Here is a 22,701-nt window from a genome sequence, read left to right on the forward strand (position 1 = left end):
CAGAACGTCCAAGGCTGTGTACTGCAGGTGACATGCTTACAGATGGCCTTTTGGGAAGACATGGCACTCAGTAGATCTTAAACTACCAAGAATTTCTTTATCAAAGCAAATATTTTGAAGAGCACTTATCTGCCTGAGCATTCCCAAAGTATTATCAGTTCATTTTAAAATAGCATCATGTTGTGGCCAACAGGCTGCTGTTCAGATTGGCAGGACTAAATAACTGAGTGACAGTAAACAATTAGAAGGGAACAGGGAAGGGGGCTATTGCATTTCACATGCCTTGAGAACATTCAAGAGGATAGGTAGACAGTGTTGGAGAGAGGATATATAGCTCCATGTAGGAGCTGTGGGTTGGTCTTAGTGAAGCAGGGAGAGTGAAAGAGGGAGAGAAAAACAGTGTTAAGGAGTAATTGAATATTCTGTCAGTATTATGTTAAGAATAGCAGCATGTCTTCCTTCACCAGGTGTTTCCCATGGATTGTAACAGTGTAAATGTGTAACTAGGTCATTAGGATTTAAATGCACAGTTAATTATCATTTAATAAATACACAAATTACTTATTACAGTTACAACATGTTAAACTGTCTCTATATATTTCATCTGCAAAACAAACTATCACCACTCCTATTAGTTTGATGATTTTGCCAGTTTGAAGTGGATGTGAATGGGCATGTTGGCAAAGGGAACAATGCTGATAAGGAAGTGATTGGCAGGTATGGCATTAAGGAGAGAAACACTGAAGGGCAGATGGTGGTTGACTTTGCAAAAAGAATGGAAATGGAGGTTATAAATACGTATTTTAAGAAGAAGGAGAAACAAAGGGTGACATATAAGAGTGGAGGAAGCTGTACACAGGTGGACTATGACCTTTGTAAGACAAGCAATGTGAATGAGATTAGAGACTGTAAGATAATGTCAGGGGATACAATCCAAAGCAACAGAGATTGTGGCAGAGAGGTGAAGAAGAGAGTGCAGGTAGGATGGACAGGGTGGAGTAGAGTGACAGGAGTGAGTTGTGATAGAAGAGTAACTGCAACAGGGAAAGTAAAGGTCTATTAAACAGAAGTGAGACCAGCTATGTTGTACGGTTCGGAGATGGTGGTACTGATTAAAAGACAGGAGGCATAGTTGAAGTGGCACAGTTGAAGATGCTATGATTTTCGCTTGGAGTAATGACAGTAGACATGATTTGAAATGAGTATATTAGAAGGACAACACAGGAGCAACAGTTTATTACTGCCCAGTAATAAAACTGAAAGTTGGGTAGTGCCATGTCCCCTTCTTAGGTTGTTGCAGAGTTGCCCTTTGGATGCGTGGATGTTTTCCAAATTCCAAATAAATGAAGTTATGATTGAGTCTAATTTCTTAAAAAAATGATTTGTTAATGTATATGGAGATGCTTTGAAATAGGAAGAGCAGCTTGGAAAGGATAGTCGTCTTAACAATGTTGATTCTCCCTGCTAATGTAAGGTGGAGGATAGACCATCTAGTCATGTCTTGTTTAATTTTTTCCATGCAGACAGCAAAATTTTGTTGAAATTGTAACATTTACCCCTAGATATTTAAACTGATCTGCTAAGAAAAAGAAAAAATGGGAATGTGTCCGGTACGATATTATCCATCCATTTTCCAACCCGCTGAATCCGAACACAGGGTCACGGGGGTCTGCTGGAGCCAATCCCAGCCAACACAGGGCACAAGGCAGGAACCAATCCTGGGCAGGGAGCCAACCCACCGCAGGACACACACACAATCACACCCACACACCAAACACACACTAGGGCCAATTTAGAATCGTCAATCCACCTAACCTGCATGTCTTTGGACTGTGGGAGGAAACCGGAGCACCCGGAGGAAACCCACGCAGACACGGGGAGAACATGCAAACTCCACGCAGGGAGGACCCGGGAAGCGAACCCAGGTCCCCAGATCACGGTACGATATTATGTGCTTGGGAATTCACTGGGGAAAGAAAACTTTTATCCAAATTGATTTTAAGCCCAGATTTTTTGAAAATCTACTAATGCTTTTAGGACTGCTGGCACAGAATTTTGTGGGTTCGATATATACAGTACCATATCATCTGCATATAGTGATATTTTTGTTCAAGTTCTTCTCTGAGAACCCCCTTTATCTCTGATGCACTTTGAAAGTATACAGCCAATGGTTCAATGGAGATCGCAAAGAAAATAGAAACAGCATTGCTCTTTTATAATAATTGCATCTTAATTAAAGAAAAGGAAAACAGATGGCTAAAAAAGAAGTAAAATATAAAATAAAGTAAAATATATATATAATATATAGTTATGGCAAATTTCACTTTACAAATGGTCCAAAATGCAAGCTTCATGTAGAATATTCTTTCGTTGACAAAACACTGTGTGACTCATGATTGTGTGTTTCAAAAGAAAATCGGAATCAGTTTTCTCAGCTCTTTATCTGCTTCGTCCAGAGAACTAAAATGTAAAATTGATCTTCAATAACCCCTTTCAGTTTGGCAGGGTATAACAAGCTGTATCTGATTTCAGCTCTATGTGGGCACTGTTTATAATGCTGTACAATGCGGCGTGTTTAGCAGCTGTTGCAGGTGAGAAATGTGGGAAAATACAAATGCAGGTGTTTTCAAAAATAATCTCGTCTTTCTTTCTGAGAAGGGACATGAGATTTTGTTTGGCATGTAGTTTCTCGAAACAGACAATTAGGCTTTTTGGTTTGGAGGCATTCAATCCATGTATATGGTATGCTGCAGAGATCTTGATGTCTGATTTAAAGTCTTCTCTAGTTATTTTAGAGAATAATTCAGCTATACTGTAAATATCAGTGGATTTGGACTTTCCCATTTTTCATGAAGACTTTCAATTCTGATGTTGTTCCTTTTATATCTATCTTCCAGTGCTGCCAGTTTGTCTGCAAACACTTTGCATTCTGATTTTGCAGCCGTTACTTTTTCATCCATGGTGGAAGCTGATTGATCATCTATTTCAATACAGTTCATGATCGTTTCCTTAACATCTTCAAGCTGAGCAGCAAGTACTTTAATTTTACTCTCTAACGTACTTGTATTTTCCTGTATTTTTTCGTCAATTTTCATAGTATTTCTGTAAAGGTTCAGGTAAACTTAGTACTGTACTTAAATGTTGCTCCAGGTCTTTTATATCATGATGGATTTTTTTATTTTTCTTGTTTAGGACCTTTATTTCCTTCTTTATTTCACTATTGTTCTTCTTTGCATCTCAGCTTATATCATTTATGTTCCCCCTGAGCGCAGTGATCATTACCTTCATCTCGGAGAGTGCATTTTCAATCTTCCCCAATCTCTGTAGGCGGAGGCGGAAGTTCATTAGGAGATGTGGCAGTCTCACAGGGGGAATCAGCTGAAGTTGACAGTGAAGATGAAAAGGCCATACTCGGCTCCAATGATCCTCCTGGAGTTGACAAATCCTCCGTGCCCGCCTCACTTGGTTTGTACCTTCACTCATCTGTTCCAGGTTAGTCTCTGGGAGGCCGTACCATGAATTTGAGGCTGGATTAGACTTTGATGGGGCTTTGGTGCCTTATCCTTTTCCTTCTGAGCCCTTTATTTACCACTCATGCTTATTTGTATTTGCATGTAGTATTCCCCCTCTGGATGAATAAATACAGGATATCTCCAAATTATATATAAAAAAAAGGTTAAAATTACTGCTGCTAATGGAACTCCCCTTACACATCCATCTCTAACAATGGACGAGACAAAAATCCATCCATCCATCCATTATCCAACCCGCTGAATCCGAACACAGGGTCAAGGGGTCTGCTGGAGCCAATCCCAGCCAACACAGGGCACAAGGCAGGAACCAATCCCGGGCAGGGTGCCACTCACCGCAAGACCAAAATCCTGTAGGTATATATTTAGTATTTGAACTTGATGCATGCTGCAACAGGAAACCATTATAGTGAAAACAGGAGTTATATGCATTTGTCTTGGCTAGGTGAATATAAAACAAATGAATAATTACATGTAAATTATATTAAAAGAAAAATATGAAAAAATGCATGACTTACATCTCCTTCCATCCTTGGTGCTAGACATTCATGAAGGGTTTCTCCTGTTAAAGCATGCTCTAGTCTTGCCACGGGGGTCATGGCATTAGAGCTGGCTGTCTTCCCTCTTTTATCTGGACTCTGAACCATCCTTACACTAAGAGATGGACCTATATAGTTAAACACAGAAATGTGGTGTTTAAATTACCAGAAGAAGCTACTTTTCATTAAGAAAACACCTTGTAGCCCAGGTTACTATATATGTTTAGGGCCTCTGTACACTTTAAATAGTCTCTGGGCTTTATTCAGCAGAAATAAATGAAAGGCAGAAGGAGCCTTGGATTTCATTTGGATGCCATTACAGAATCTGCACTGGTTAAAATACTTAATGATGTGTGGGTTAATGGTTGGTTGATTGATTACACAAACAACATATCTGTTCTTATTCTGTTAAACCTGGGCATAGCATTTGAAAATACAGCCTACAGCATTTTCATTAATACCCTTAGTTCGCTTCTATGATAATGTTTTAACCTTCTTTCAATCTTATAAACAGGCAGAAAGTTCTTGTATGTTTTGATGATTGTATGTCAGAGGTCCACAATACCTTATATTGTGTACCAAAAAGACCAATTCTGGGATGGCTGTTATTCTCAATCTACATTCTCCCATTAGGCTAGAATTTACCACCAGGTGGATTACTACAGCTATGCTGATGACACTCAGGTTACACTACTTATCTATAGCAGGCATGTCAAACACGCGGCCCCCGGGCCACATGCAGCCCGCAACAGAAATCTGTGCGGCCTGCATGACAGATCCTAGTTAGCACTGAACTTGTACAAAATGATTACTATCGTTTGTGATTGAACCATTCTGCATCTTCAGTGTTGCTTATTGACTTTTCTTACTTCTGCCTTCTGACAAAAGCGTGTTTTCCCATGGTATTATGGTACCGGAAACATCATCTGCTAGTATAGCCACGAGCCTTGACCAAAGTTAATGAGCCGCAGCGTCACAACTGAAGTGCAAGGCTGCAGCAGCGGGCAGCAGGGGCGGCCTTAGGCATGTGCAAACTGTGCATCTGCACAGTGCCGCCAAGCCAATATATATTGAATATAAAACAGAAAGAAAATGACGACACAGCTGACAACAATGTGGCCGAAAAACATTGTGTTTCTTGTTAATTAGTACGCTGTATTTACATATGTCGCTAGAGTCGGAGCAGTAAGCTATATGTAGTAATATAATATTCTGCCGTAATGAGAATATCATGGGCTGCCACTTGGTTTTCAAGTTATGGATACGTGCATATAGAAGCGTGTCATGAGCACGAGGCGGCTATGCAGTGTCCGCAACGGATGTGGCCATCCGCCGTGAATAAGATACTGTATTGACATTGCCAGGCGAAGGGGCCACCGATTCTTTCTCTGCCCAGGGCTGGCACGAGCCTAGAGCTGCCCCTGCTAAGGCTACACTACTGACTGGGCTGCTGAGACTGGCCACTGGGCAGAACTGACCATCACGAGTAGTAATAGCCCGCATATTTTCACGTTTTTTCGTGTAATTTTGTGCTAGTATTGTAACGAAAAGTTATTGCAGACTACAGCTGAAGATGTGAAGTGGACACAATCAGTTGGTGAGTTGTTTATTAACATATTTTTGTGATTTTGAGTTTGTAAATTTATTGTAGGTCAGGTGGCTTTTTGCATATCGGCTTATTTTACAATATAAACTTTGAAGTAAACTTAGTAAAGTAAAATTAGATTTTTTGAGGATTTGTTTTCCAACTTGAATTACTGAGCAATGAATTCAGTGAGCATTTTCGTGATTTCAGTTCACACAAACAGGGCATTGCGCTGTTCTCTTACAACATTAAGAATGCGCCTGAGAATATCCAAATGGAACTGATTGAAGTGCAGTCAGATTCTATTCTGAAGGCAAAATACAATGAAGTTGGTGTGCCAGGCTTGTATGCTTACCTGCCACCCTCATATGTGCAGATCCGTAAGTTGGCATCGAGAGTACTGTCAATGTTCGGAAGCACTTACCTTTGTGAGCAATTGTTTTAGTTAATGAAAGCTACCAAAACCCCACATCGCTCAAGACTTACCGTCGAGCACCTTTCATCCCTCATAAAAGTTGCAGCTGCACAAGATTTCAAGCCTGATATTGACGAACTGATTACTAACAAGAGATGCCAAGTGTCGGGACAAAAGAAATAAATCTCTCACTGTAAGGCTCCTATATAAGCAATGAATATAATATAATGAATATCATCAATCATCAAGACACTATATAAAAGTGGTCGGGATTGTCCTTCCGTGCCATGAGTGCAAAGTGTAGCGGTATTCCGCTTATCACAGACTTACTACTTGCGGCTTGCTGTACGAAGCGACGCGATGTGAGCAGAGTTCTGGTGCTCCCATCGTTCCCTTGCTTTTGTGTGCGATGCGCTGGAAAAATAGACAAAATTATGTCTCTGGAAATAATTAATGTTGATGGAGTACAAATGCCTCACCGCGTAGTAAATATCAGGGGAGATGGTGCTTGCTTATTCTCATCTATAGCTTATTTAGTGCATGAAACTCCATCTTTAGCGGTACAGATTCGGGCTGACATTGTACGACATGTTTTAAGTAATTGGTCAAGGTTTCAGCCATTTACAATAATGCCGTCAGGAATCTCTTATACAAATGAGCTTCAGTATCTCACTGAAATGTCAAAGTCTCAAACTTATGGTACCAGTTCTGATCTAATGGCTGCGGAGAGTTGTTCCCCTATGAGTTTCAAGTATATTATTATGGAGTCCTACACTCCAAGTTTGGACAGGCACTCAAGGGGATAAAAAAACTTTTCGGGAGATGTTATGAATGGGCACTTTGATGTTCTCATTCCCTACACTTACATGCCTGATGTACACATGGAGCGCATACAAATTGAGGATAAAAGTCGGTCGCCTTAAAAGGTGGGTGAGCCTAGTAGTATAATATAAGACTCTAATTCTACACTGTTGTATGGAGACTGTATGGAAATAAATTGCTTTTCTTTAAACTTTAAGTGCTACATTTTTTAAAGTTTTCAGTATTGGAAAGAAAGCTACAGTAACTTTGTATAATAGTATAATAGTATTTGTTACAGTGCAGCCCGCTGATGCACTTATGGCAGTCAAAGCGGCCCACCAATGGTAGTGAGTTTGACATGCCTGATCTATAGCACCTGATGATCCTGACGCTCTATGCCCGCTGATCCAGTGTCGTACTAGCATTACAGAATGGATGAGTAGTCATTTCCTCAAGCTAAACAAGAAAAAAACTTAAATTCTAGTTGATGTCTTAAATCAAAAAGCAAGGGTCTTAAACATAAACTTAATCAACCAGCTTTACAAGTCATGCCAGAAGAAAATAATGTTGGCATTATTATGGACTCATATCTAAACTTCAAATCACAGATTAAACATATTACTAAGACTGTGTTTCTTCATTTAAGAAACATTGAAAAAGTTAGACCTTGCTTCTGAAGATGCTGTAAAATTAATTCAACTTTTGTTTTTAGATTATTTGATTCCTGTAATGCAGTTCTAATAGAATTAACTAAGAAAATGCATAAATCTGTTACGGTTAATTCAAAATGCAGCAGAAGGAATTTTTACCAGTAAAAGAAAATCTAAGCACTTCTCACTGGTCTTAGCATCATTACTGTATATTGGTTACCTATGCCTTTTACAATAGAGTTTAGAATACCCTTAATCGCGTATAAACTCTAAACAATCTTGCTCCTGCTTATATTTGGCGGTTTCTGTCTCCTTATATTCATATTCGAAATATTTGATCCTCAAACACTGGTTTGCTTCTTGAACCAAAAGCAGTGCAAAAAAGGCAGACGTTTGCTGTTATGCACAAAAAATTTGTAATTCTTAAAAAGATGTGCCAAGCTAATAGAGCGCAACATCAAACAGCAAAACCCACTTTATAACTGGGCTTTTTTTAAATTCTTGTTTTTGCTTTCGATCTAACAGATTATAATATTTAATGCAATTTCATATAACTTTAAAGACTGCAATTGTTACTAATCTCTTCTATTATCTTTTATATTTATTAATCTATATATTTTAAAAATATTTTATTTGCAATTGTAATTTTTTTCTTTAACGTTCTCGTAAAACATTTTTAGCTACATGTTTTGTATGACAGTAGGCTATATAAATAAACGTTGTTGTTGCCATTACATTCCAACACCAACTCTTGCACAATACACTACAATAGAGCAATTTAATAATTAGTGGTGTACTATGGTTAGTTGATTTACACATACAATATACTATTCTTGTAGAGGTACACTGCTTATATATCATTTGTTTTATGATTTCAAAGAAATTTCTATTTCAGAACTCTAGAATACTGTTTTGAAATCCAGCCTGCTTAGTGTCCATGTGGGATTTGCACATTCTCTGTTTATTCCAGTGTTCTTTCCACATGCTATTTAAATATACTGTATGTTAACCTAATTTTCAAGTAAAAATTGACCTAGTGATTAAATGATGTATTTATCAAGGTCGATTCTTTCCTTGTACCCAATGCTACCATGACAGTCTTTGGGTCCTAACTGGTTTAAGTGAGATCAGTACATGAATAATTGGATAATGTGTTTTCTACAACATATTCTTGGCATTAGAGATTGCATATATTTAAACACATGTATTTTTTATAATTATTATTTCCTTAATCACAATATTGATTTTTTGGATTTGGTTCATGGAAATTGAGGCAACAAAGTGAATGAAGGGAGATGATATAAACTTACATGAGAAGGCATCACAAATCAGAAACAAATCAGGATCAAAATCTAATGAGTGACCATATTATTGACTTATGTTAGAGTCATTGAAGAGAAAACCAAGATCATCTGACTAACAAAGCCTCTAGTGCTACAGCATATAATAAATAAAAGAGCAGTGAGACTTTTAAAGAAAGTAGCAACATATTTTAATAGCAAAGGCTCACCTAAAAAGGGAAATACAATTCATACAGATTTCTATGTACATAAAATTTGATTAAAAAGAAGAAAGAAAATCTTACTGATTGCAGAAGCCACTAAAGCTTGGGCAGAAGTGATGCTGCTACACTGAGACGTCCTCCCCGTTTCAGGCTTAATTTCTTGTTTGTCTTGTCTTCCTTCAGTTCTTTCATCTTGATCAATGTCTTTCTTTTGTGCAGCACGGTGAAGGACTACCTTTAAAGATGCTAAACTAAAGTGATGATGTATCTTCTCTGGCCTTAATGAAGCATTTGAAAAAAAAGAATAAAAATAAGGAAAATACACACATTTACAACAGCAAGAAAAGTGAGATGGATCCAATGACTTGGTATTAAAGAATCATATTTGCTGTATTTGCTAATGACTATGTTTGTTGCATTATAAAAAACTTCAGTATACATGAACAATAGCCACAGTGTACACACTCTTTATATCATATACTAAAATGAAATTTTGTAGTAGTAATCTGGCAAATATTAATCAGAAAAGTACCTTTAAATCATATGATATCTGATACCAAAGCCAAGAACTTATTAAACACACCATTTGCACATAACAACTAAAATAGTAATTACAGTAATTACATATAGAAAATATTTAATAAGTATCATACTTTAACATTTTAAAATTTACTTTTATTTAACTACAAAACAGCATAAAAATATATATTTTGTTAAGCAAAGAAATATGAAGTGTGACTCACAGTTGATGTTTGATGAGATCAGTTACAAGCTGTAACCGATGGGATAGCATCTTTGGACTCTTAAATCCTAAGGCTGTGAGATGTGCTTTGAGGATCAAGCTGTAACCTGGCAATGTTATGGAGACTGTTCGGAATAAAGCCAGGATATCGCTGGGCAGGCTCTTATAGTCTGTCTTGCTACGTGCAGTCAAGAATAAACTGAAGTTTTGGTTCAACACAATCTGGCAATAATATTAATTGACAGTCAACAGAAGAGAATTATCCAGTTTTAGAAATTTTAATGTTAAATTGTATTTCAAGATATTTCATTTATAAATAAGAGTAACTTAAAAGAACAGCTGACCTCTTTTCCATCGCCTAAAATGCAGGTGTTCAGTTTAGCTTTGCAGGTATTATACAAAATATGTGAATTAAGCATTAAAGCTGAAACACCCATCTTTGTCAACATGTGAAAGTCATCAAAACAAATCCAACAGCCATCCTAGAAGTGTGAATATAATTTTGGAGAGAAGGATTAGTGTATAATTGTATGACCACTTTAAAAAAAAAAACTTGGCTGTCAATTTTAACACTAGTTAAACATGTAATTTATAAATCAATTAATTTGATATTTACCAATTTACTTGATAAGAAAAAACACAAGCCTTGTGTATATTCTGAACTTCTGAATAGTGTACAGTACATGGGAACAGTATACAACAAAGAAATGGGACACTAGTAACAATAATAAATATAAAGATACACGTGTACTATGAATAATATGAGATAAATATTTTAAATTTGTTGATAAATCCATACATTTTTGACCTGCTAAGTCCATGTAAGGTTAGTTCAGGATTAGAGAACTGAACACTGTATGGGAAAAATGCTTGGACAAGACATCAGTCTATTGCAAGTCATGAACCTTGATTGCAAATCTTTTGAATGTGGGATGAAAATGATTATCTGGACAAAAATCCATACAGATATAGGGAGAATCTGCAACCTCCACATTGTCTGTTACAAGGCTGGCACTCAAACATGGTGTTTAGAAGCTGTGACGGAGAAGTGCTAGCCTTGCTATTCAGTGCTGAAACAAAATATCCATATGGCATAACACCTGTTTTGCAGACAGTCATTCAAATAATTTATGACCAAAGTCAAAATAGCCAGTATTCAACAAAGTACAATGCATGGCTTACCAGTGCAGATCCATGTAGTGCTTCTGTGATAGCAGTTGGTGGTGTATAAGAAGAACAGTTAAAGACCAGGAGGAACTTCGCCAAAAGATTAGCAAATCCCTAACAATTAGGAAATGATTATTGCATAAGAGGAGGTCTGCTATCATTCGGAGAAGCCATTTTTATGCTAAAATTCATAAACTAGTAATAATTACTCTTTCATTTCCCATAAATTTTATTCTTTCAAGCAGTATATGGAACTGCAATAAGTAAGAGGTAAAACTGTACTTTCAATGTGTTAACAAACTGAGTAAAGCCAGATTTAATTACATTTTCATGACCTAATATATTCTGGGATAATTTAAAATACTTAAATAATTTGAAAGTTTACCTTTTGATTTTGAAGGAATATTCATGCATGAGAATATGCATACTAAATGGACCAAAGAGTTAAAATCCATTAAAAACAATGGCAATGATCACAGGTAATGGTTAACAAATAGCAAGTATTTTTAATTAACAATGTATTTATGGGAGAACATAGGATCACATGGTTATCTATGGTTAGGGCTGTTTGTTACCTTACATTTCCAGGAACTTTGGTTTAATTCTTGATTTGGTCATTTTATTAATTATAAGAAAGTACTCCTTGCTTATAAATTCTTTTATTATAGACAGAATCAGCATTCATTTTCTGCTTTGTGTTACTTTAAGAAATGTCTAGTTGATGTTAGCTGTGGTTTACAATATTGGTTAATAAATGTTAAAATGCTGACAGTTAAGTACTAATCAGTAATTAGGAAAGTATAACTGCCACAGTACTTCTGTGAAAGCTGGAAAATTACATGTAAAACATAACCTGTCCTTTCCTCATGAATGTCATTTAAATCTGTGATGATCTTATAGAAGTTTAAAAACCACATATTTATTACACAAACTTTGTTTCTTTTATTCATCCTACAAGTATGTATCAGATATAATAAGTATTGCACTGCATAAACTAAAAGTTGAATTGACATTTGATACATAGCTCCCCATCTGAGTACTCCAATACAGATGTGTAAAAAATTATTGGACTCTTCAAACCTCCCAGTTATACAAAATATATTATTACTAGATGTATGCTCGGCAACCCATTCAGATTGTAATAATACTAACACAAGCATTGACCTGCAATGATCAACTTTTGTAGTAACAATACATTATTTTTACCCCCACTTTAGGGCCAAGGACTTGGCATACTATTTTTCCTTACCTTAACAGTCTCAGTTTTCCCAGAACTGTGATCACCTTGAACAATTACACCATTTCCACTTTTCAGAATCTATACAAAAGGGGCAAAAACAGAATTATCAAAAAAAAAGCTGCTACAAAATTAGCAGAATATTAGAAAGATTATTTAACATCCTATAAGAGACAATGCAGTATGCATTAATTGACATTAACTTGAACACTTTACTGTATTTCAATAATTTTAAATATATAGCAGCATTAGTAATTGCACAGTTTTAACTACATACATACATGTGACAAAGCAAAGAATGCCTTTTCTGTAACAGGACTCAGCGTAATATTGACTGACGCGCCATAAAATTCAAAGCCACTCTCATACTGAGCATCATGAATGCACAATCTGTGGGCATTGTTTCCATCTGTAGCATAAAACAGAAGAATTAAAAACTGAAAAATCAAAAATATTACCATAGAGAAGTTCATGATTGTTTAACTTAAACAAAAATATATGTAGAATTCACATTCTGCACATTTGTTTCTTTGTGCAAATAATAAGGAATTTTTTACACTCATAAACTTTTAGTGGAGCTGGCTCACAGCTCCAAGAAAGTAAGGATGAATCCTTGCTCCATCATTGACTTAATGGAGGTTGCATGTGGTTTCTGTTTGCATTTTTCTTTGAGTACTCTGTGTCACTCTCCAACATCTCAAATGTTAGGTGAGTTGAAAACTAGCGTAACCTCATGGGCAAGGGACTAATCCAACGTAACAAATATAGGGCAACATATGTACTGTATACTGGCTTGGTGTTTAGGTCCTGGCTAGCCATAACCCTCAACTTGGATAAAGTGGATTTAGTAATGAATAAATTAAAGTATGAATAGCAAACATTATAGAAACTAACAAGTGACTCCTCACCATTATCATCCCAGTAAAACCTCAGTGCTCTTCTCCATTCAAAATCTGTCACATCTCTGACCTTTCGTGTGTTTAAACTTTCCAGAACATCACGAAGATAAACTGCAAACTGAATACAGAGATAGTGGCAAAAAATGAAGTAACATAAATTTAGCTTTAGATAAATAAGAAAGTACACAAAATTTTCTGAGGAATGATATTGGAGCATAAATCAAATGTAGCAAGATATGCAGCACAGTAATACTTTTTCGAAGGATGTTATAGCACATTCAAATATTTTACTACAATACTGTTCAACACTTCATATTAATTTAATTGATTAGATTTACCACTTATTAAAACTGGAATGTGTTTAACAATAAAACATACACATGAAGAGTTGTTTCAGAATTAGTAAAAACACTAAAAAGAAAAGAACCTGCAGGCTCTAAATTATGTCACTCAGAGGTTAGACTACCGCATTTGTTCTACGCCCTTCACTTTTAATAATTATACTGATTAACCTCTATGTAGTCCTCAGAGTGTATGAATAAAAGGTTTCTTAGCTTTGAATTTGATATGTTTTCCTGTTTAAACTTACATTAACTACATTTTACTTTTGGATACTACATTTTTCACAACTTCCAGACTCAGAAACACATGGGACAAAATACAGGCATTTTTATTTATTACATTACTAGCTGTTCTACACAGCTTTGCCTACAAGAGTGGGAAAATGCACATTGCATGTGTAACATAAATAAAAAGCAAATATGACTTATGATAGAAATGCATTTTTTTAGTATTATTTAGCATTTAGCGCTTCTAAGCTTATTAATTCCTTGCAAAATTTTACTCTGAAACTAAGTGTAAGATCTACAGAAATAAAAGTAACTTTCACTAAAGAGAAATTCGCAGAAGAGAAATAATAATTATCTCAATAGTTCAGTAATAGTGTTGAAATGTTATTTGAGAATATAGAATTCACCACAGTCATAACATATAATTCAATCTAATGAGTAATGAGTATTGAGCAGCACACACGCTCTCCCACTCTCTGAGCCACGCCATTGGCGGATACCCACAAGGTTTCTGCCACCTCTTACTCCCAGTGCCTCAAAAGACTTTTGTTACTCCAGTTCAAGTATGGCTCTCCTCACAAATGGACCATTTACTCACTTACTATTCTTCCTAAACAAAAATTGAATATGACCTTTTTGTTTGTCATAAAATAAGTATTGAAAAAAGAAGTAATGAATTTTTTAATACAATCAACTGTTAACAGAGGTATTGAACAGAAAAATAAAAAATTTGTTCTTTTTCAACATGCTTAAATATTTTAGTCACATAATCACCTAAATCTGGCATTGTCTTAAGTAATCATTTCTAATTTTATTATGTTATTAAAAATCATGTTGGTATCATGTTGGGTTCTATAAATAACAAAGCTAAAAGGCACAATGTTCTATAGAAAAGGGAAAGTTTTACTAATGTTACCTCAGATTTTAATTTTTTCTAATATCAGACTATCCTAAAAATAACTGCAACATTTTCTAGAAACAGGTGTGGTAGTATTTCTGTGTAGCTCTAATTGGCAGAAGGTTTTACAGGTATGGGAAAACATTGATATAATTTAATAATACAATATGTTTTGTCACAATATACTGTATCATTGACAGTTTTTTTCCTTCATTTTTGTGTCATGTATAGGTCAGGGAATCTGTGAAGCAGTGCAAATGTTTGACATATGCCATCTGTTGGAATGAAAACAGCAATGTATTTTTCTATTTCAGGCCTAACAAAAGGCACTCCAATTGATGTAATACTGCAAATATTACAAAGAGAATTGATTTTTTAAATTCCAATTAATAGTATACCAGAAACTTTAGCACTTCTGAAATTTTTTTTAAAGCATTCCTTGTCCATCATTTAAGTTCTTTTGGTTTTTACAATGTTAAATTGAAGAAAGGGCTTACTATGACACATTTAGTTTGCAAGCATTAAGTGCTCCAGAAAACAACAAAATCAATGTCTCTTAACTCCAGCTTACAGGAGTGATTGATACTTAATTTAGATTTCACCAACTGACATAATCAAAGAAAAAGTGGAGAACCAAAACACATCTGCTGAAACTACTTCACACTTTTACAGGTTGACAGCGTCCTCTACTGCTTTTTATTTCCAGTGTCCTAAATGGACACAGTCAACTCCACTTAAATTGCAATGAAGCCTTCTGTGCAGAAACAAATGACTCCAATGTCCTTAAAATATCAGATGTGAAGTATCAAGATGGAATCTCTTTTTGTTTGTTTTCCCATGGTTAATTAATGTGGAACTTCTATCAGTATTTGATAACTGAATAGTGTTTAACATGTTTTGGTGTTGTATAAAGAAATCTGATTATTTTATTTCTTATTCACAGGACACCAGTGGGACTGGAGGTGATATACTTAGCGATATGCTTACATTTGTGGAGAATCTCTTTTCTCATAAGTAAGTTTCTTAAAGTCAGTTAATACTTCTTCCTAAGTTGTGGAGCACAATTATTTTTAAACATATTATTTTTATTAGTTGTATTTTCTTCTACTGTATTTTAAATTGATCTCAGTCTCAATATCTCAACATCCTGACTGCTGTTTACAGTATGATACAACTTAGGCAGTTCCTAATACATGTTTCAGTGCTTGTACAGTCCTAGAGCTTTATTATCCCAGCCATAAACTGGTAATTGCTCCTTGATGATTACTGGGTCATTAAGCACAAAATGCTACACTGCCTGCCTTTCTAAACAAGCTTTGCTTAGCTCATATTCTCCCAATCAGACTGCTAAATCCACTAATTAATAATTTTTTAAAAGGAAAAAAATGAATAGGTGATGTTTTTGGATTGACAAACACCATTCAGATTGTTTAGTCAACTCTGGTGGTAACTTATCATTAACTTAGATGAGGACCTAAGCCATTAATGTACAGTACATTGCTAATGAATGCATAACAGAAAAAATATTTTTTTCAGTAATTAGAATGTGATATTAGAAAGTGGATGAAAGATGAGACTAGAAACAACTCTTCCTCTCTATGATATTACTATAGAGAATGCCACATGCACTCAAGGCACTTTATTAAACCTACTGAAAGAGCCCTATACTGTATATGGTGAGCTATTACTTTTATCTCTCTCTACCTGTGTGTATGTCCCACTCTTACCACTGTGTTTATACTGGATGCAGTTGCCTTGCTTATGCTCTTTTCTGGTGTTGCATGTGTCATTAATATAATATGTAGTATCTGATTAATATAATACTGATTAATGTGGGTAAAGCATCTTTGTTGTGGTGGCAGGGCTTAATGTTGTTATTTGGTTAATTCTAGTTTGGTTTTTGAGCATAAGGTTTCATCTATTGATATTAATTTGCTTGTTGGAGTACAATGTCTGTTCATAGCAGCACTGAATTATTTGTTACAATCTATCTTTTCAATCTAGTGCTTGATTGATTAATGCATCATTACCAATACAGTTAGCTTAATTAAAATTGTCTCGACGCTAATGCTTTATTAGTTCTTGGAGGTAAGACTAGAATTACTTTTTTTTCTATTGGAAAATTCTAATTGGCAAGTGCTCACCCACAGAAACCCGCATGTCCAATTTAAAATTACATTTGGGCAATGGGTCTGCTATCAGCCATTTTTCATACAAGATGTTTTCCAGTACTACAAAACAGTTTCATTAATTTCACAAAGGATTATATCCTTGAACATCTAACATGGAAAACATCTACAAAGGTATACAATGACAGACATGATTTACAATAGCTAAATAAACTCGTGTAGTATGGAATATATTGATCATTTAATTAACTTTGTTGTCTGATGTTTTTTGCATTGCATCTTATAAACATCTATCTTTTATTTTACACTAAACAGGGACAAATCTTCATGCTGTATATTACTGCTTTACTTGGGTGAATCCACAGGTGCCCTTCACAAACATTTTGTTTATATACATACCATCACCATGTTTTCCACTTTTAGTTTTTGACTGCATGTTATAGGATCGTTATTATGCTTCCAGATTTTCTTGGAGAGAATGGATGAAAGACGAAAGATAATTCCAGAGTATTTCTTTACAGCTCCAGGAAAAGCCTTGCGGTCAGACTTCAGATCTATGATAGCTGCTTCACAGTCTGCTGTCCAACAGTATAACAAGGCTAATCTTGCTATTTGGAAAGGATACTGTAAAAAAAATATACATATATTGAGAATTAATTACCTTGTACATCTGTTATAGCATCAGTATAATTTTCAGTTGTGCAACTGCAACTGACTGCAATGTAGTTGAAAAATTTTATCATCATTTGTACATATGTATTGTTAACATAATGCCAGTTTAACAACTTCAATCCCCAATTTTTGGTATTTCTGGAGATAAGAACCCAAACTAGCAGCAGCACTGTGAGAAAAAGAGGTGTCAAATGGCACAATTACACCCACATCAACACAGGGCCAACTTAGTTTCTGTTTAAACTAATCTGTATGTGAGATACAACAATGTACCCAGAAGAAAATCCTCACAGCCACAGGGAAATTAAAACTCTGCATTGACAACAATCTGATATAGAATTTGAACTAAAGGACACTTGATTAGTACCACTGCTAATCGACTCTGTCACCATTCCAACCATTAACACTACATATTATCTTAAATATACACTAGCCCCTTCTGTAATGTGTTGCTGATATAAAAATCTCCATATTCCTCTTCCTATGTACAAAGATCTCATAGACCACAGCATTCTTACAAATTGCCTTAGACAATAGGTGGGCCTATCTGGCAGTGTCTTAAATTGCTTTCAATCTTAATTAACAGGTAGAAAATTCTTTGTTAGTTCTGGTGATTATACTTCAGAGATACATGATATTTTACAGTATATAGTGTATCACAAGGATCTATACTGGGTCCGCTGCTTTTTCTGTCTATATGCTTCCATTAAGTCAGATCATCACAAAGCACGAGGTGAGATATGCAGACACACAGCTTTATTTATCACTAGCACCTGATGACCCTGATGCTCTTGGTTCTTTGATCCAATGTCTTAGCAGTATTTCCGACTGGATGAGTAGTAAGTTTGTCAAACTGAATAAGGATAAAAATGGAAATGTTTGTGATAGGAAAACATGGATATTGTGAGGATATTGGAAATAAACTTGATCACTCAGGTTTAAAAATTAAGTCGGAAATAAAGAATTTAGGGGTAATTGACTCTGACCTAAACTTTAAATCACACATTAACCAGATTACTAGGACTGCTTTCTTTCACTTAAGGAACATAGTAAAAGTCATACCTCTAATAAAATTACAAGATGCTGAAAAATTACTTCATGCTTTTATTTTTAGTCGACTAGATTATTATAAGCAAAATTAGTTTGTGCTTTTGCCTTCATTCAATTAGATTACGGTAATGCTCTACTAACAGGGTTACCTAAGAAAGACATCAATTGGTTGCAACTAGTGCAGAATGCAACAGCCAAAATATTAACTAAAACAAATGTTTTAGCATATCTCACCAGTTTTAGTGTCATTACATTGGCTGCCTGTATCATTCAGAATTAACTATAAAATACTACTAAAGGTTTATAAATCTTTAAATAATCTTGCTCCATCCTGTATTTTGGAATGCCTATTTCCTTAAACTCCAAACTGTAACCAGAGATCCTCGAATGGTGGTCTGCTTATTATTTCTAGAACCAAGCTTAAAAGAGGTGGTGAGGCAGCCTTTTGCTGTTATGCCCCTAAAATCTGGAATACTTTACCCATAGAAATTTGCCAAGCTAACTCTGAGGAACATTTTAAAAAACTGCAAAAAACTCATTTGATGTGGCTTTTTGTTGCTACATTTTAGTTGTATTCCCAATAGAATATATGGCCATAGAATTATCATATATATTCTTCAGGAATGTGCAGACTGTACTAATATCCACTATTCTCTGTTGTTTTCTGTGGTTCTTCTGTGCTGGCGATTTGTGCCACCAACACCACCTGATCTAGGAACTTGAGATGATGGAATGAAGGCAGGTGCCTCAGCTGTCCACGAGACCAACTCCTTCAAATCCCACTGTGTGAATCATGAAATCTACTAGGGTTGATTTAAGAATAATTATGTAAATTAGAATGCCCAGTTGGGGCTGGGTGAACTTTTGACCTTTGGACCCCTCCAGATTTTATTTTTGTCTCCAGCCTAACTGGAGTTTTCTTGTTTTTTTCTGTCCTCCTGCCATCTGTCTTTACCTTATTGTGTTGTTATTTATTCTTTTAATATTATTGCTTAATTTTAATTGTTTTCCCTTCTTGTAACTTTCTTTTTGTCATCTTGTAAAGCACTTTGGGCTACACTGCTGTATGAAAATGTGCTATATAAATAAATGTTGTTGTTGTTAATGGTGCTGTTACTTGTGGGTGGAAAAAAGGGGATACAAATTTTTATTTCAATATGGACCCTTCTATTCCACTATTGGATTATGTAATTCTCCTAATCAGCATTTTACATCAAATATATTTGATTACTGTGTGGTATGTGAAGTTGGACTATGGAGAATAGACATGTCACTTCAGCTTTAGCAAAGTGAAATGTTAGTAATTACAAACAAATAATTGACTGCATATGGATGAGCAGTTATTTGAAAAGTTGCTGTTCTGCACATCAATCCATGGAAAGAATTTTAATACCACTTTTCAAACATTTTTACACATGACTTGCTTTTCAAAATGCATTCCTGAAATGCTCCACTGGTGTGCTTTAATAATTAATTAGCATTTCTGAATTATGTTTATAATGTATAAATGTTAAGCAATGTATAATGTGTAATGTATATTAGCTTTCAATGTTTTCTTCCTTGTATTCTTTATATTGAGCTTAGGTGGGTGAAGCCACCTGATGCTGCTGAGGGGGAACTGCACCCATCAGTATTTAAGAAGAAGCAGCATTTACCATTGTTGCTTCGGTAGTGAGTCCTGCGGTGGGCTGGCACCCTGCCCGGGATTGGTTCCTGCCTTGTGCCCTGTGTTGGCTGGGATTGGTTCCCAAAGACCGCCGTGACCCTGTGTTCAGATTCAGCAGGTTGGAAAATGGATGGATGGATGGATGCTTCGGCAGTGAAGTTTTTCCTGTCTAGTGGTTTCTTTTTTCATTCTAATAATGTATTTCCTATTTTGAATCCTGCTGAAGAATTAAGGTATTTTTCTGTTTTTCAGATTTATTTTTTTTTACCTTTAGGATAACCTTTTTAGGCAAACCTATTTTATTTTCCTTTTTTGCTCCTCTCTGGGTTTATTGTGGAATTATTTTTGATTCCTTACTGTATAATAAATATTTAAATAAAAATATTATTATCTTGTTTTGTTATCTTGGACCAATTTTTGCTGTCTCTCTTTAAAGTTATTATTAGTCTTCAAAGCCTTTGCCCCAGATTTGCACCAGTGCATAAGACTGCCTCTTCAGTTTAGATCCTGGCCACCTAAAGTGGGGAGGCCTACTCTTTTGATACAGACCTGTGGTCTAGTTTTAATTTATGAACAGGCAAAATCAAAACAATGCCATTAAACCTATAAGGGCACAATGCTACTCACGTTCCCACAAGCTCATGTAAAACAGCAAATCAAAAGTAAAAGGGTAAGTATGAACAGGAAAATAACTTATTACTGAGTAAGAAAGACAGAGTAATGGCAATTTTCAAGTGCTTCAGGAAATAGTTTATATTTTGGCACAACTGCCTTTAACTTAACATCTATGAACAAGGTTGACATCAGTTTTAAATTTTACACCACAGCAACAATGACAGATCTGACATGTTCAGTCTCCAGAATAAGCCTTGTTGTCCCTTAGCCACTCCAACTGTGAAGACATTTGGCACAGACATACTGCAACGTGTAAAGAGTGTTGTCCACAGTAGAGACATTAACTTATGTTATTTTTTTCTTAACATCTGATTTATCACCAATGTTTCTGAATGACTTCACAACATGATTTTGAAAACGAGTAGCTTTTTTGAGAAGTGAATGTACTGATCGAAAATTCTTTACCTTGTATGTCCATTCATCAACATTAACTCCCTGCCTGACATCAGAGGCTGCTTTACCAATGCAGGTTTCCAGAGTTGTGGCAATCACTTTTTGTAACTGAGTAAGCCATTCCTCTATAGATGAAGACAGGGGAACCTAGAAAATTCAAAGTGTGTTACTTTTATAGGGGCCCTTTCATTTTCATCAGCTTTATTTTATGTGGTCTGAAATGGTCTGATTGATGTCATATAAAGATTAATAATATAATGTATACTGTATATTTTCTATAACATCTGGTAGAACAAGCTCAATTTATTGATACTGTTTGAACAAACAAACTATTAATGTGAAACATTTGAATTCAACATGTATCTTTCTTCTGTAACCTATTCTGCTGTTCATTCTTGGAATATACTAGTAAATACTGGTTTGTGATGTGTCTGGACAACAGATAATTGTTCTGAATGGTCAGCAAAATCTTGAGTCATTCCTTCAGTTTTAACTTTTCTTTTAATGTATATATTTAATTATTAAAAAGATTTGATTGGATCTACAATCTCAGCAGTTGTTCTACTTCAGCAGTTAATAGGTGCACAAATTCAAACCATTTTTCACATCTTATCTGTCCCTTGAATGTCTCAAGTTTCAGTCTAAATCTGAAAACATAGACTTGGTGTCATCCTCTGCACTTGCACTAATTTGTACAATTGTCTGTGTCACTTTCCTTTGGTATACTTAATTGTTCATAACAGTGTGTTTATTTGGCACAAACCTTTCCACTGAAAATATAGCACTGTAACCTGATTGAAAACCAGGCTGTCCTGATCCCACCTTTCCATCCAATTGCAAGGAAATTGGTATTTCAAATGCAGTAAAGGCCTCGGAGGGGGGATTGTCAGCAACACAAAATGAGGTCAAAGGGTTTGTTCCGTAAATTAAAACTGGCCTTAAATTTAGATTTTAAACTTAATTGATTGACAGAGAGTTCCACCCCTACCCCCTCTACCCTAGAAAAGAACAATCATATTTTCAGTTCTGCATAGTTGTTTTTCATCATTTTAAACATTTATATTTTTCAAAAAGCTGTTATTTCAAATATGCCTCAGATTTAAAATAGCTAAAACAATTTTAAAAAAGGCAGTCCAATGCAAAAATTAACTGCCACTTCTAAAAAGAAAAATAATTTATATATATTTTTTACTTAATCTGGACTCATGGTCGAAACTACAATATGTCAGTAAACAATCATGAGCTTCATTTATGGGCAACAGTCTTCATTGTTTTTTAACAGATTACAGCCTGATCATCCAAGTTGGGAATGTTTATCATCTATTTGGCTAATGAATGAAAAGGCACATTAGTATCACATTTCTTTCCACTTCACATAAGAAAAATACATTTGTAGAGATTCAATAAATTGAATAACCAACAGGTACTACATAGAATTTTATAGTTATTTGGTAAATTCCATTCACTGCTATTTAAATTCTGGTATTTGCTAAACCAGGTTGGAGCTCAAAATAAAACTGGATGATGCTTAAAATAGTATAAGAATAAATCTGAGGTAGATGTGTGGATTGTCACAGTGA

At 35.3% G+C, this 22,701-nt stretch overlaps 1 protein-coding gene across 1 annotated transcript in view; it reads right to left on the bottom strand.

Moving 5' to 3' along the window:
* Window positions 1–22,701, bottom strand: part of LOC114649411 (uncharacterized) — a 239,282-nt gene that overhangs the window by 93,994 nt on the left and 122,587 nt on the right. Inside the window, exons 41-48 of the mRNA XM_051924730.1 lie at window positions 21,134–21,268; window positions 17,065–17,289; window positions 13,079–13,187; window positions 12,452–12,579; window positions 12,183–12,251; window positions 9,768–9,988; window positions 9,106–9,302; window positions 4,049–4,197 (exon numbers count right to left, since the gene is read on the bottom strand). Of these exons, the coding sequence (XP_051780690.1) occupies window positions 4,049–4,197; window positions 9,106–9,302; window positions 9,768–9,988; window positions 12,183–12,251; window positions 12,452–12,579; window positions 13,079–13,187; window positions 17,065–17,289; window positions 21,134–21,268 (1,233 nt within the window). The remainder of the gene's footprint in view (window positions 1–4,048; window positions 4,198–9,105; window positions 9,303–9,767; window positions 9,989–12,182; window positions 12,252–12,451; window positions 12,580–13,078; window positions 13,188–17,064; window positions 17,290–21,133; window positions 21,269–22,701) is intronic.

Source organism: Erpetoichthys calabaricus, chromosome 3, assembly GCF_900747795.2.
Source record: "Erpetoichthys calabaricus chromosome 3, fErpCal1.3, whole genome shotgun sequence".
Classification (NCBI taxonomy): domain Eukaryota; kingdom Metazoa; phylum Chordata; class Cladistia; order Polypteriformes; family Polypteridae; genus Erpetoichthys; species Erpetoichthys calabaricus.